The sequence below is a fragment of the Oncorhynchus tshawytscha genome, linkage group LG03, assembly GCF_018296145.1.
Source record: "Oncorhynchus tshawytscha isolate Ot180627B linkage group LG03, Otsh_v2.0, whole genome shotgun sequence".
NCBI classification, from domain to species: domain Eukaryota; kingdom Metazoa; phylum Chordata; class Actinopteri; order Salmoniformes; family Salmonidae; genus Oncorhynchus; species Oncorhynchus tshawytscha.
This window is the reverse complement of record NC_056431.1, coordinates 9434293-9449163: the sequence shown is the minus strand read 5'-3', so window position 1 is coordinate 9449163 and position 14871 is coordinate 9434293. Positions and strand designations below refer to the sequence as shown.

Genomic DNA, 14871 nt, shown 5'->3' with positions numbered 1-14871 from the left:
GCATAGCTACATTTCAAACTGTCAGTCTCAGCCTAACACATTATTTTGAAATGAGATAATCAACCAAGATCAATAGTATAGCCAGTTCAACTCTGTATACTGTAGTAACCAATCATATCTCACGGGTGCTCCCATGACAGACCAATCAGGGCCAGATGAGGTTTTAAGAGGAGGGACTGAGAAGAGAGAAGAGGTAACCACCCTTTCCCTTACCTAAACGGACACCCAGCCAACCCTGTCATTCAACAGCCAGGCCACAATGCGTGTAGGGTCGACACTCTCCACAGTGGGTGGGTTGAGTCTCTCGTGAACTGGTGAGTTTCTCCATCACACTGAAACTTCTGCTTTACTTCACTTTCCGTCCCTGCATGGTCTCCCAAGCCAATTTAAAAAAAATCTCTCTCTCTCTTTCTCTAACTCTTTCTCTTCACTATCTCCTCTCTGTTGATCCTGTCATCTAGCTGGTGTCTCTGTGGTTTTTAGCTTCAAAATGTTCCTCACATGCAACTCTAGCCTTTACATGTGAATAGAGGAGGCCCTCTGGTTTTTCATGTGTTGTCAGAGGATGTTGAAGGTATGTCAGTGCACACTAGGTTTTCCCCTTAGCTTTATGGGCTATTGAGGACATGTAGATTTGCTTGTGGTAATATTGAGGCCTGCATACTGTAGGCCTAATGTCTGTCTGTAGCCCGCTACTGTATGTGTGATATTCAGTAATCATATCGCCATCAGTACCTGATTTCTGATGGTACTGTCCTATATGCGTATAACCAGGGAAGATCTACTCATTGAACTTTGTGGATCGATTAGTTTGTATGGATGATTGCATTGATGGTGGATCAAGCTGTTGTTAAAGGTTCTTCATGTAACATTTCTACCTGCAATAGTCCTAGATGTCAATAATAATAATAATGCATTTTACTTCTATTAACACATGTCAGTATCAGTAAAGGAACATACAGTCGTGACTCAAATTATTGGCACCCTGATAAAGATTAGCAAAAAATACTGTATAAAATAAATACAAGCTATGCTGCAAAGATTTTAAAATGTTAGTATTTTTACTAATACAATTGCTCAGAAAAAAATATTTTGTTTAACAACTAATATTTTCTTTCTCAAAAAGATAGGGGTCATAATGATTGGCACCCCTGTTTTCAATACTCCGGTACCCTCCCTTTGTGAGGACAATGGCTCCGAGTGTTTTTCTCAAATGTTAGAAGAGATTGGAGAACACATTGGGAGGGATCTTAGACTACTCCTCCATATGGAATCTTTCCAGATCATTGATATCCTTTGTCTGTGCTTATGGCCCTCTTCAATTCAAACCACAAGTCCAGAGACAGAGATGGTCAATTGCAATATGTTGATTTTGTGGTCAATTAACCATTTCTATGTGGAATGTTATGTGTGCTTGGAGTTACTGTGCTATGGCCAGATGACATGAAAGTAGACATGTCTGGCCACGCAAGAAGGATGTGATAAACAGAAAAGAACCGCATACCTACTGTAAAATATGGAGGTGGATCTTTGATGTTATGGGTCTATTTTGCTTCCACTGGTCCTGGGGCCCTTGTTAAGGTCAACGGCATCATGACATTTACCCAGTACCAGGACATTTTAGACAAAATCCAGGTTGCATCTGACAGGAGGTTGAAACTTGGCCATAAGTGGATCTTCCAGCAAGACAATAACTCCCATCGCACATCAAATTCCACAAAGAAATGGTTAATTGACCACAAAATCAACATTTTTCAATGGCTCTCTCAGTCTCTGGACTTGAACCCCATTGAAAACCTGTGGTTTGAATTGAAGAAGGCACTCACTCCATTAGCACAGATGGAAGGATATCAATGATCTGGAAAGATTCTGTATGTAGGAGTTGTCTAAGATTCATCCCAATGTGTTCTCCAATCTCATAAAACATTTCAGAAAGAGGCTCAGTGCCGTTATCCTCACAAAGGCAGGGTGCACAAAGGGAGGGTGCTGGATTATTGAAAACCGAGGTGTCAATAATTGTGACCCACTATCTTTTTAAGAAGAAAAAAGGTATTGTTAAACAAAATCTCTTTCTGTGAGCAGAATTGTATTAGTAGAAAAAAATAGGATTTCCCCTTTTTTCAGCATACAATATAGCTTAGTATTTGTATTATGTATTTTATACAGTATTTTCTGCTCATCTTTATCAATAATGTCTGTCGTCACTTGATGTCCTACTGGTGGAAATAATAGAATATCATTTTTTTAAATGCTCTCATACAATTCTCTAATATACAGTAAATAGTCAAATTAATGTCAGTAAAGACGTTCTACAAATGTTCACCCTATAAAGTATTACTGTACCAATACAAATAGGGATGAAATGATGCTGGAATACATTGTACGATAACTGCTAATCTGCAGTTTCACTTACGCATGAACTTCATTGTCATTTTTGGAGAAGGGTGGTCAATGTCATTGAATTAACTTAAAGCAGTTGCTTCTCAACAATAAGAAATTCAAACATGTGATTGTGGGATCCCTCATGTTGCATACAGAAAGTTTAGCAACAACATTTAAATCCGAATATGATGATTTCTATGATCTGTTGTGTCCCCACCACCAATAACCAGCGTTATTGAGCCTTGAATGATTGGTCTTTGTATGTTTGTGTCTTGGCAAGGATAATGTATTGCACATTTGTGGACAATGTGAATCCATCATCTGGTGCATAAATACGATATAGGGGGGTGGTATATGGTCAATATACCACAGCTAAGGGCTGTTCTTAGGCACGACGCAACACAGAGCCGTGGTATATGGCAGCCCCCCGCACCTTTCTGATTCAGAGGTTGGGTTAAATGTGAAAGACACATTTCAGTTGAATGCATTCAGTTGTACCACTGACTAGGTATCCCCCTTTCCCTTTATTGGCCATACACCATAAACCCCTGAGGTGCCTTATTGCTATTATAAACTGGTTACAAACATAATTAGAACAGTCAAAATAAATGTTTTGTCATACCTATAGTATACGGTCTCATATACCATGGCTTTCAGCCAATCAGCATTCAGGGCTCGAACTACCCAGTTTATAATATGATATAATCTATAATAATACAGAGGCCATTACAGAGGCCAAACAGAGGCATCATATAACAGTTGTCCATGGCCATCAGCATACTCTAGTTGTTAGTTTTAGTTTTTGTATTTTCACTCTGGGGTCTATAGACCCATTCAGCAAACAAATCACAATTTGTGTGTTTAGTAAGCAAATAAAGGAATGTATTACTTAAAATATTGAGTTCATACTTTTGAGAGTGGAACTGACACTTTGTTTGACTATGAGTGTGTTGGAAAGAGATTAAGCATCCATTACAGTAACGATGATATTAAATTGCTGCCATTTCAGTACCGGTATGTCTACTTTCGATCTTATCGACTGTCGCCGTTGGCGGATAGAAATGGAGTTACTGTACTGAGCAGAGGTTACTATGCCAAAGTGCTCCATGGGAAAGTTCTCTCAGAGACAGGTCAGCTGGAGGAGCAGAATAGAGGATACACAACCACACATATAACTGACCACTTGGATTTTTTTAAGGAAGGGGGTTTTAATGAGTTCAAAAATAAAGTAAGTTTTAACCTGTTTTGCAGTGGTTTAAGTAAAAATACTTTAAGTACTACTTGAGTAGATTTTTTCAGTATCTGTACTTTACTATTTATATTTATAACTTTTACTTTTACTCCACTACATTCCTTAAGACAATATGTACGTTTTACTCCCATACATTTTCTCTGACACAGAAAAGTACTCATTATATTTCGAATACTCAGGCAGGACAGCTACAGTGGGGCAAAAAAGTATTTAGTCAGCCACCAATTGTGCAAGTTCTCCCACTTAAAAAGATGAGAGAGGCCTGTAATTTTCATCATAGGTACACTTCAACTATGACAGACAAAATGAGAAAAAAAAATCCAGAAAATCACATTGTAGGATTTTTTATGAATTTATTTGCAAATTATGGTGGAAAATAAGTATTTGGTCACCTACAAACAAGCAATATTTCTGGCTCTCACAGACCAGTAACTTCTTCTTTAAGAGGCTCCTCTGTCCTCTACTCGTTACCTGTATTAATGGCACCTGTTTGAACTTGTTATCAGTATAAAAGACACCTGTCCACAACCTCAAACAGTCACGCTCCAAACTCCACTATGGCCAAGACCAATGAGCTGTCAAAGGACACCAGAAACAAAATTGTAGACCTGCACCAGGCTGGGAAGACTGAATCTGCAATAGGTAAGCAGCTTGGTTTGAAGAAATCAACAGTGGGAGCAATTAATAGGAAATGGAAGACATACAAGACTACTGATAATCTCCCTCGATCTGGAGCTCCACGCAAGATCTCACCCCATGGGGTCAAAATGATCACAAGAACGGTGAGCAAAAATCCCAGAACCACACGGGGGGACCTAGTGAATGACCTGCAGAGAGCTGGGACCAAAGTAGCAATGCCTACCATCAGTAACACACTACGCCGCCAGGGACTCAAATCCTGCAGTGCCAGACGTGTCCCCCTGCTTAAGCCAGTACATGTCCAGGCCCGTCTGAAGTTTCCTAGAGAGCATTTGGATGATCCAGAAGAAGATTGGGAGAATGTCATATGGTCAGATGAAACCAAAATATAACTTTTTGGTAAAAACTCAACTCGTCGTGTTTGGAGGACGAAGAATGCTAAGTTGCATCCAAAGAACACCATACCTACTGTGAAGCATGGGGGTGGAAACATCATGCTTTGGGGCTGTTTTTTTGCAAAGGGACCAGGACGACTGATCCGTGTAAAGGAAAGAATGAATGGGGCCATGTATCGTGAGATTTTGAGTGAAAACCTCCTTCCATCAGCAATGGCATTTAAGATGAAACGTGGCTGGGTCTTTCAGCATGACAATGATCCCAAACACACCGCCCGGGCAACGAAGGAGTGGCTTCGTAAGAAGCATTTCGAGGTCCTGGAGTGGCCTAGCCAGTCTCCAGATCTCAACCCCATAGAAAATCTTTGGAGGGAGTTGAAAGTCCGTGTTGCCCAGCAACAGCCCCAAAACATCACTGCTCTAGAGGAGATCTGCATGGAGTAATGGGCCAAACTACCAGCAACAGTGTGTGAAAACCTTGTGAAGACTTAAAGAAAACGTTTGACCTCTGTCATTGCCAACAAAGGGTATATAACAAAGTATTGAGATAAACTTTTGTTATTGACCAAATACTTATTTTCCACCATAATTTGCAAATAAATTCATTAAAAATTCTACAATGTGATTTTCTGGATTTTTTTTCTCATTTTGTCTGTCATAGTTGAAGTGTACCTATGATGAAAATTGCAGGCTTCTCTCATCTTTTTAAGTGGGAGAACTTGCACAATTGGTGGCTGACTAAATACTTTTTTGCCCCACTGTATATGGTCCAATTCACACATCTATTAATATAACACGTTGTCATCCCTACTGCCTCTGATCTGGCTGACTAAATGCAACTACTGCGTTTGTAAATTATGTCTGCGTGTTGGAGAGTGCCGCTGGCTGTCCATAAATAAGAAAACCAAGAAATTCTTGCCACCTGGTTTGCTTTATATAAGGAATTTGATGTAAAGCATTTTGTTGTACTTTTTACGTATAACAATTTAGTACTTTTTCCACCATTGTAATTAAGTACATTTAAAATCAGATACTTTTAGACTTTTACTCAAGTAGTATTTTACTGGATGACTTTCACGTTTACTTTAGTCATATTCTATTAAGGTATCTTTACTTTTACCAAAGTATGACAATTGAGTACTTTTTCCACCACTGCTGTTTAGTAGGATTGTGCACAATATAGCACAGAACTGAGGTTAATCCACTTTTGTAAATTGACGTGACCCATTTCTTTTCGACACAATCCTGTCATATCAAGACTCTCTACTGCATGTTCCAATAGCACAATTTGATTTATACCTCATACAGCACACTGTTACAACTGTAGATGCCTATCTAAACCAAATTACAGTACACTATAGGTTGTTGTTTATCAAACAAACTTGTCGTCTGTCTGTGAAGCCTGTGTGTACTGGCATTAGTCATAGTGTCATATTCTGAGGAGGTTTGTGGCTTCTGAGCGTATACCTGAGAGATTCATTTCAAAGCTGACATGAAACATAACATTTCCACACGTCAACCAGACATACAGCCTCCGCCACTTATTTTTACTACAGAGGTCAAATATAAGACGTGCTAAAAACATCTGTGAAATATGCTGTACTTCATCAACCACAGAATTGAATTAGACATTTTAAGCCACAGATTGCCACACAAGGACTTCAGGGGAAATGGATTTAAAGATAATATCATAAATGGATATAATTTATTACGACCTGTTCTTGAGATTAATTTCACTTCATGCTGCAGACTATGAAATGCCACTCAATATTTATTGATATGTAACATGGTCGACATATCAATTGCTCCTGTAATGTTGAACTTTTTAAGTCATTCTTGCATTGTGTCAGTCCCTTTCGGGCTATGAATTTCCAAAACCCTAGTAACCAACAGCACGTTATCAACCGAACCTACGTCAGCAGGTGATATGATCTGCCCTCTGAGTTTCCATCCCCCTCTTCTCTCACCCCTGATAGCTTGAAAACATCCTAAACGTCTGGCATCGATGGAAAAACACTAAGAACCAGGCGTGGGTTATAATCTATTTATCACAACCTCAATCTCTGCAATTTACCTATTTATACAAATACATTTTCCAACTTGCTATCTGCTATTTTTATTTCTCAGAAACACACATTAAATGATCATGGTCTCCTTTTTCCTATAGGTTGAATGGCGTTGTCTCAAACAGTTTCCAAACCATCTCCTATCCACCTGCCCATCTTCTCTTCCCATCACTCCTCCCTTCCTCCTCCATACCTCTAAGATGATCCGAGTTCACAACACCCAGTACTCCCTCTTCCTGCGCCAGGCAGATGTCCTGCGTCGCTCGGGGACGCTGTGTGATGCTGTTATCTCAGTGGAGAGCCAGGTGTTCAGGGCCCATCGGCTGGTGCTGGCCTGCGCTAGCAAAACCCTGGAGCATCAGCTCACCCTGCAGGCTGCATACTCAGACCAGCACGATCGCCTCAACCAACCTCACCACTGTAGTCTGGAGCTCCTCTCTCCACACACCTTCCAGCAGGTCCTGGACTTTGCCTACACCGAGACACTGGAGGTCCCTGTGGATGATCTGCCCCAGCTTCTGAGGGCCGCCAAGCTCCTGGAGATGCATTCCCTGGAGGAGCAGTGTCGCAGCCAGCTGAAGAGAAATCGGGGGTGCCTGAAGAGAGAGAGAAGAGAGTTGAGAGAAATAAGAGAAGTGAGAGGAACGAAAGAAACTGGAGAAATGACAGAAACAAAACTTCAGATAACAGAGGAGAGAGATGAGAAAGAATCCCTGAAAGGAAGTCCCATTCCAGAAGAGGGGGATCCCCAGACAATTCTTTCCATTGATCTGGAGCCCCAGAGCAGCCGATTCACTGAGGATCACACTCTTCCTGACACTAGGGATAACTCCTCTGGTTCATCACCACCACAGAGAAAAAGGCCAAAGCCACTCACACCCACACTGGTGGCCACCACACCGCCTCCATCCAGAGACAGTGTCATCGCCACCACTGCTGCCACCATCCAACCCCCTCCTCCTCCTCCCCCAGCGTCGAGGGTCATGTGGCACCAAGTCAACACCCTGAGGAGGATGGCCTTGACCTATAACGACATCCTAGCAGCCAGTTCCTCTTCCCTTCACCCCTCACAGCACCTGGTGACATACCCCTTCCACCTCTCCTCTCCCCACATGTACCCCCTGCTAACGTCCTCATGCCCGCCCCAGATCCACAGCGCCGTCCTGGGCTACCCGGGCATCCTGCATCCATACCACCACCCCCTGCTCTCTGGGTCTCGGGAGCTGGGGGACATCCTGAAGCAAGGTCTGCTGGGAAAAAGAGATTCGATGGATAAAGTGTTGATAGGTGGAACTCTAGGGGAAGGGCAAAGGTAAGACCTCTCTGGAGGGGTTTTATACTACAGACGTTTTGGTCTTCATTCTTCTCCTTCTTTCCCTGTTCTCATGTCTACAATATAGTTCAGAATCCCCCTAATTTGCTTACATTAAGTAGCACATATCGACACAGCTATCTGACTCATTGTCGTTTGGGTGGATCTGAATGAAAGTTCTTTCCTACAAGCAGAGTTTCTGCTGTCTCCAGTTAACCCTCTCCTGTCTGTCATATTCACATGATGTATATTATGGATGTAGATGGTCATTCATATTAGCTGTGTCCAAACCACAGAACAGCTGCTGAAGTCATGTTATGTGGTCTGTCCCTTGATGGTGGCATTACACTGTCTCGTTTCTGGTTTTACAGTGAAGCTACTTCCTCTTTTCTAATGCAGAGACATGATGTACAGTATAGTGTAATTGAAAGGCTCTACAAAGCAGTTTTCTGCATAGTATCTAAAGGGGAGCCCCCTTAATTACTCTCCTCCCTTGCAAATATCAACCATGAAAGACATTCAGATCCACTACGGATCAGTTACAAGCTGTTTCAGTCCTGTTCTTAAACAATGTCTGCCTATTTTTTTATTTATTTAACTTTTATTTAATCAGGGGAGTCCATTGAGCCCTGAGGACAACAAATTTAACACAAACATTCCAATAAAACAATATATATAAAGAAATGCAGTTTACAATTTGGTATAAGGTCCCCGTAATACACATTGCACACACACACACACACACACACGCATAACATGATACATACTGCACTCCCTCAGATACCACCTTGACGCCCAGGTCAGAAATAACATGTGGCTCAGATCAGAGTACTACAAAGTACTACAGAATGAGTGTAAGTAGTCTTAAAACTGTGTTTATGTGATCCTGTTTCAGTGTTGAAACTATCGGTCGTCAACATCTTTCTGACTTCCTCCTCCCTCCCGTTGTTGATCTCTGAGGTTTATCTGATATCTGTGTCCATTTAATTTAGGTAGCGTAGGAAACCATCTAGCAGACTTTGTAGCAGATTTGTCACTTGTTTATTTGGGGGATTTTAGGGCCACAAAGAGCGTTACCACTCCTCCTTTAATCTCTGAAAAATCATTCACCTATGGTTTTTCAGTCGAGCTAACAAAGTGCGTCAGATGCTGTGGAAAGTCCCTTTTCTATGTGACACTAAACATACAGTATATTTGTAACGCCTGGCCTCTTCCTCAGAACTCCAGCCTACGACAGTTGGGTACTTACATTTGACATCAATAGACAGGTACATATAGCCTGGAGTTGGAGAGGCCGGGGAGAAGGACAGGATGTCTAAAGGTGGTGTGCAAATCAATCTGCTTTGGCATGACACTCATTGCAACACATCAACTGGGTTATCTAATAGTGGTTCGGTGACCACCATGCTCACGTGTTTGCCTTACAACAGTTACGTTGACTCTTGTCCTTGAAATAAGGTTTTATTTTGAACCTGTCTTCTATGGGGCCAGATACTCCCAGGAGCGTCCAGGAAGAACCCAGGACTGTCAGCACTGCAGCAAGGTCCTCCTGGGCAGCTCATGGCTGCAGTCCTCAACCACCAACCCCTCAGGTACTGTAATGTCACAACATTCACTCAGTGCTTTTTCACTAGACCTCTAACTGGGGTACATTGCAAAAAGCATCATCTCAAAATGTGAATATTGTATTGGGAGCTGTACAGAACTAAGACGTGACTGTATTCTTCATATTCTAATGGATACATGGCAGTGACATTTCTAACAAAGTGTGACCCTTAACCTCTATCGTCATAGGGACAGAGCATATAGGAAACATGAGAGAGAGAAGAGTGCCTGAGGGAGAATGAGAGAGAAAGAGAGTAAGAGAGTGAGAGAGAAAGAGTGGGGGAGAGAGAAAGAGTATGAGAGAGAGTGAGAGCAAGAGCGTGTGAGAGAGAGAGAGAGAGAGATACAGAAAGACAGACAGAATGAGTGAGTGAGTTGTGGCTTTGTGCTGGCGGTGCAGCAGTGCGGTAAGCTGGCAGAACAAACAGTACGTTCTGCAATGTTCTGGTGGTTTTGATACAGTGCCAAAGGGGAAAAAAGCTTACATCTTTTTTTCACTCTATGTAGGGTGGTCAAATCAGCCTCACATCTTTACAGTCTGTGTTTGTGTGATGGGGTTAGCACTGTCACTCGCTCGTTACAGTACGACTGAGAGACCGTATTCATGTGACTCAAGATTATCTCCACTGATTGTCTCCACCAAATTGAATGGACAGCCAAGAGTAACACATTTAGTTGAATAATGAGTGTTTCACTGACTTCAACTGGTCACTTTTATCAGACTTGATCATTTTAGTCCCTATAAGTGAGATACTTATCAAGCTTAGACGTCAGAGGTTTGTGCGTTCTAAGTGAGAGGCCAAGGAAGGTTTGGACAGGAAGCTAATTGAGAACAGGCTGAATTGTAGTGAGAGAGGAGTGAACACTTTATTGTGGTCTTGGTCCTTGCTCTCCCCCACCTCTCTCTCTCTCCCTCTCTCTCCCCCTCCTCTCTTTCTCTCTCTCCCCCACCTCTCTCTCTCCCTCTCTCTCCCCCACCTCTCTCTCTCCCTCTCTCTCCCCCACCTCTCTCTCTCCCTCTCTCCCCCACCTCTCTCTCTCCCTCTCTCCCCCACCTCTCTCTCTCCCTCTCTCCCCCACCTCTCTCTCTCCCTCTCTCCCCCACCTCTCTCTCTCCCTCTCTCTCCCCCACCTCTCTCTCTCCCTCTCTCTCCCCCACCTCTCTCTCTCCCTCTCTCCCCCACCTCTCTCTCTCCCTCTCTCCCCCACCTCTCTCGCTCCCTCTCTCATCACCCCCCCAAGCCCTATTCAGCATCCTGTATGTGTTCAACAGAGCCCCATAGTAACTGTGTAAACCAGTATCACTAACTGACACCAAAGGGCTAGAGAGCTGACAGCTCTACTTCAGAATCACACCTCGGTCAGATTATAGAGAAATGCAAAGGTACACGATGAGAGGAAACCAAGGTTCTTCTTGTCAATTTGAACCTCGTGAAAGGATGTGGTGTATTTATAGAACTATCACTGGTAAAATGAGGTCTTAGTTATGATTATCTAGGTGTGTGACAAATACAATTATGCTTCATAACAGTTGTATAATACCATTTCATACAATACCCACTGTAATATAAAAATTCACAAATGAATTCACAAATGAAGACAACAAAAAATGTTGAGTGAAGAAGGTTGCTGCTATGACAACAGTGAGCCTTTACAGTCATGAGTGTGACCCCTGTCCTACAGAAAACCCATCTGCATGCAATGTGGCTGAGCTCACATCACCCCTTTGTGCTATTAGTAGGTCATCACTCTGGCCTGACACTATTGTTTAACAGGGTAATGGTCACCAATGATTGTGCTGATAAATATAGACGTGTGAGAAAACAATTAACCCATATGCTCAATTATACAGGCTGCAATGGGGAGCACAGGGGAAACGTCAGGGGAAGAAACGCATTACAGAATAGAAATGGAGCTAAGCTAGGTTTATTAATACTGATGCTCATTGGACGGTTCTGTCTGTATACACAATGTACATTCATGTAAAGTTAACTATAACTAATTATAAGTTACTCATCACAAGATACTAAATGAAAAAAAGGAATTTATATGACATGGAATGATTACAATTCTACCCCCACCCCCAACTTGTTGCTCTCTCCTCCCCAGGCTCAGGTGAGACTTCTCTGGGGTGTAAGTACTGTGATCGTAGCTTCAGGGTGGAGAGGTCACTGCCGTCCCCCCGGCGAGATCAGGGAGGAGAGAAGCCCTACCAGTGTAAACGCTGCTCCAAGAGGTTCAGTCTCAAACACCAACTGGATACACACCATCGGGTACACACAGGTATTATATCCCCCTGTGTGTGTGTGTGTGTAGGCGTGGGTGTGTGTTTCAATTTGTCAGTCATTGTGTATGTGCTTGCCTGCTCACTCTCAATGTCAACCCCAGGAGAGAAGCCGTTTGAGTGCCGTCTGTGTGGCCAGCGGTCAAGGGACTACTCAGCCATGATCAAGCACCTGCGGACCCACGGCGGGGCCACACCCTACCAGTGTACTGTCTGCCTGGAGTTCTGTAGCAGCCTGGCTGCCATGCAGAAACACCTGAAGAACCACCCGCTGCAGGACTTCCCCCCAGACTGGACCATCAGCAGCACCTACCTGTACACATGCCATACCTGAGCTAGCTTGAAGGCAAATGTAATGTCAACAGAGAATCATTTTACTGCCAAACAACTACATCTCAGGGAAACTAACTCATAGCATGTAATGTACATACATGGTAACAAGACACCAGTTACGTAGCATTTATCCATGTACTCCAAAAGTGCATGGAGTACGTCAATGCATATTTCCACCACTAGAGGGACACTGGGTCTCAGAAAAGAATGTAAAACTTGTCTAGCACCAGCAGCATTATTATTATCAAGCACAGTATTATTACCATTCTATCGTGGCTGCAGCTGAAGAGTCAGTCACTTCCAAGAGACAAGGAAAGGAAACATCAAGACTATTTAGAGGCAGCAACAAATGTGTCCTTGTTTCATATGAATGTTTCCATCCATGTTTGGCCGTTATCTCTCTCAGGACGACTTGGAGCAATTGTTTTGTACTCAAGTTCTTGATTTTCATTTAGCCATATGTGTTTAGTACATTTAGATCTTGTTCGATTCATATTTACAGTGCCTATAGAGTCTGCACCTCCTGGAATTTTGTGTTACAAAGTGGGATAGAAAAATATTTTATACATTTTAAAAAAATCATTAATCTACCCAAAATACTCCCTAATATCAAAGTGAAAAGAAAATTCTACACATTTTTACAAATGAATAACAATTAAATAACTAAAACATAGTAGCTGCAGAAGTAATAGCCTAAATGAAGTAAAATTTGTCTTAATAAATCACATAAGTTATATGGACTCCCTCTGTGTGAAATAATAGGGCTTGACATGATTTTTGAACGACTACCTCTTGCTCTGTCCTCCATACATACAACATATGGTCCCTCAGCCAAGTATTGAATTTGAAGCACAGATTAAACTACAAAGACCAGGGAGCTTTTTGAAAGCCTCATAAAGATGACCAGTGATTGGAAGATGGGTAACAATAACAAATCAGACATTGAATATATCTTTAAGCATGGTCAAATGAATAATTATGCTGTGGATTACGTATTAAACCACCCAGAAACATCAAAGATGCAGTCGTCCTTCTGAGCTGCAGGACATTATTAAGGAAACTGCTTAGGGATGTTATTATGAGGCCATTGGGGATTTTAAAACAACTACAGAGTTCAATGGCTGCGATGGGAGAAGACTGAGGATGGATCAACAACATTGTAATGACTCCACAATAATGACCTAAATGACAGAGTGAAAAGAAGAATATAAATAAACAGAATAAAAATGATCCAAAACACACATAAAGGCACTAAAGTAATACTGCAACAACAACTAAAACATGACAAAGGAATACACGTTTTTGGCCTAAATGCAAAGCCTTATGTACTTATCTAATCAAGGTATATTAGTGTCTTCCACTTTGATATTACAGAGTCTTTTGTGGAGGCCGTTGACCAAAAAATACAATTAAATCCATTTTCATCCCAATTTGTAACACAATATAATGTGAATAAATCCAAGGGGTGTGTAGCCATTCTATAGGCATTGTCTATGTGCTTTAGCCCGTTGCTATTTTAATGATAGTATTGATATAATAAATGTACTCATTTGGCAGATGGCCTGTTTTTGTATTGAATGTAGATCCTCACACAGTCACACCCAACAACAACAAAAAACAGTAGCCTGTCAAACCTTTATGACCTTTGATTTGTTTTGGCATACATTACACAGCAGCTGGCATGCAGAGTGGATTTGTAATTATTATCTCTTCAGAGAATAAATGTTTTAAATAAATATTTATTTATTTTTGACAAGTTGTCTGTGTCAGTGTTCTACCATTTTTAATTACAGTACTTTTTAGATAAAACTATAATCTCATTATTAAACAATATCTAACATCTTATTCATCTGGTCCAAACAAGCCTCATAATTTATCTGAACTATCTATCTGAAAAGATATCTGAAAACCAGTATTCACTCATGCAGCACTTTAAACAATCAACGCGGTCAGTCTTAAATAAACGAATGTTCTACATTTAAAATTACAGTTGCTTATTATTTTAAATTAAAATATCTTAGGCGAATATAATCAGTTAATGTGGAGGCTGGAGAGCATCTGATATCACAGAGTAGTGATCTGATCCTGGCTCCCATCACACTCGGTCACTTCACCCGTTCCTCTTGGATGTTGTCTATAGTGAAGCCCCCACCGTGCGACGGCCGCTTCTCCTTCTCCTCCCTTTGCCCTCTTCTCCGTCTCTCTCTCTCTCTCCGCCCCGTCAACACAGTTCTCCGAGTCGTCGCTGGCCTTGGAGGGGCGAAGAGCGTACACTCCACCAGGACGTTAAGCTGCTTGGTCTCACGGGCGCTGCCGTGGGTGGAGTGGAACCGACGCAGGTCCACCCGGAAGGAGCCCTTCTCTAGGGTCATGCATGGCTCACATCGAGCCCCCCACTCTATCAATTCAATTTAAGGGCTTTATTGGCATGGGAAACATATGTTAACATTTGCATAGAAAGTGAAGTATATAAACAAAAGTCTATGTCTCTATGCAGGAGACATTCGCTTAGCACATCATACCTGGTAGAGAAATACAGTCAGTCAATCCAGTCACTGCATCTGGAAATGTTTAGCAAACAAGCTACTGAATACTGTCTGCTG

The 14871-nt window shown here is 41.9% G+C and overlaps 1 protein-coding gene across 1 annotated transcript; it reads left to right on the top strand.

The window, feature by feature from the left end:
- Positions 1-221: 221 nt before the first annotated feature.
- Positions 222-14046, top strand: LOC112226865 (zinc finger and BTB domain-containing protein 16-like). Its single transcript, XM_024391500.2, has 5 exons — positions 222-314; positions 6836-8046; positions 9538-9638; positions 11761-11934; positions 12040-14046. Exons 2-5 carry the CDS (start codon positions 6935-6937, stop codon positions 12267-12269), a joined length of 1617 nt encoding a protein of 538 aa, XP_024247268.1. The 5' UTR covers positions 222-314; positions 6836-6934; the 3' UTR covers positions 12270-14046.
- The last annotated feature ends 825 nt before the right edge of the window (positions 14047-14871 follow it).

Coding starts and splice junctions, on each gene's coding strand:
- LOC112226865 (XM_024391500.2), top strand. CDS start 6,935: ATGATCCGAGTTCACAACACCCAGTACTCCCTCTTCCTGCGCCAGGCA. Junction 9,639..11,760: donor CTCAACCACCAACCCCTCAG/GTACTGTAATGT, acceptor TCTCCTCCCCAG/GCTCAGGTGAGACTTCTCTG. Junction 11,935..12,039: donor ACACCATCGGGTACACACAG/GTATTATATCCC, acceptor TGTCAACCCCAG/GAGAGAAGCCGTTTGAGTGC.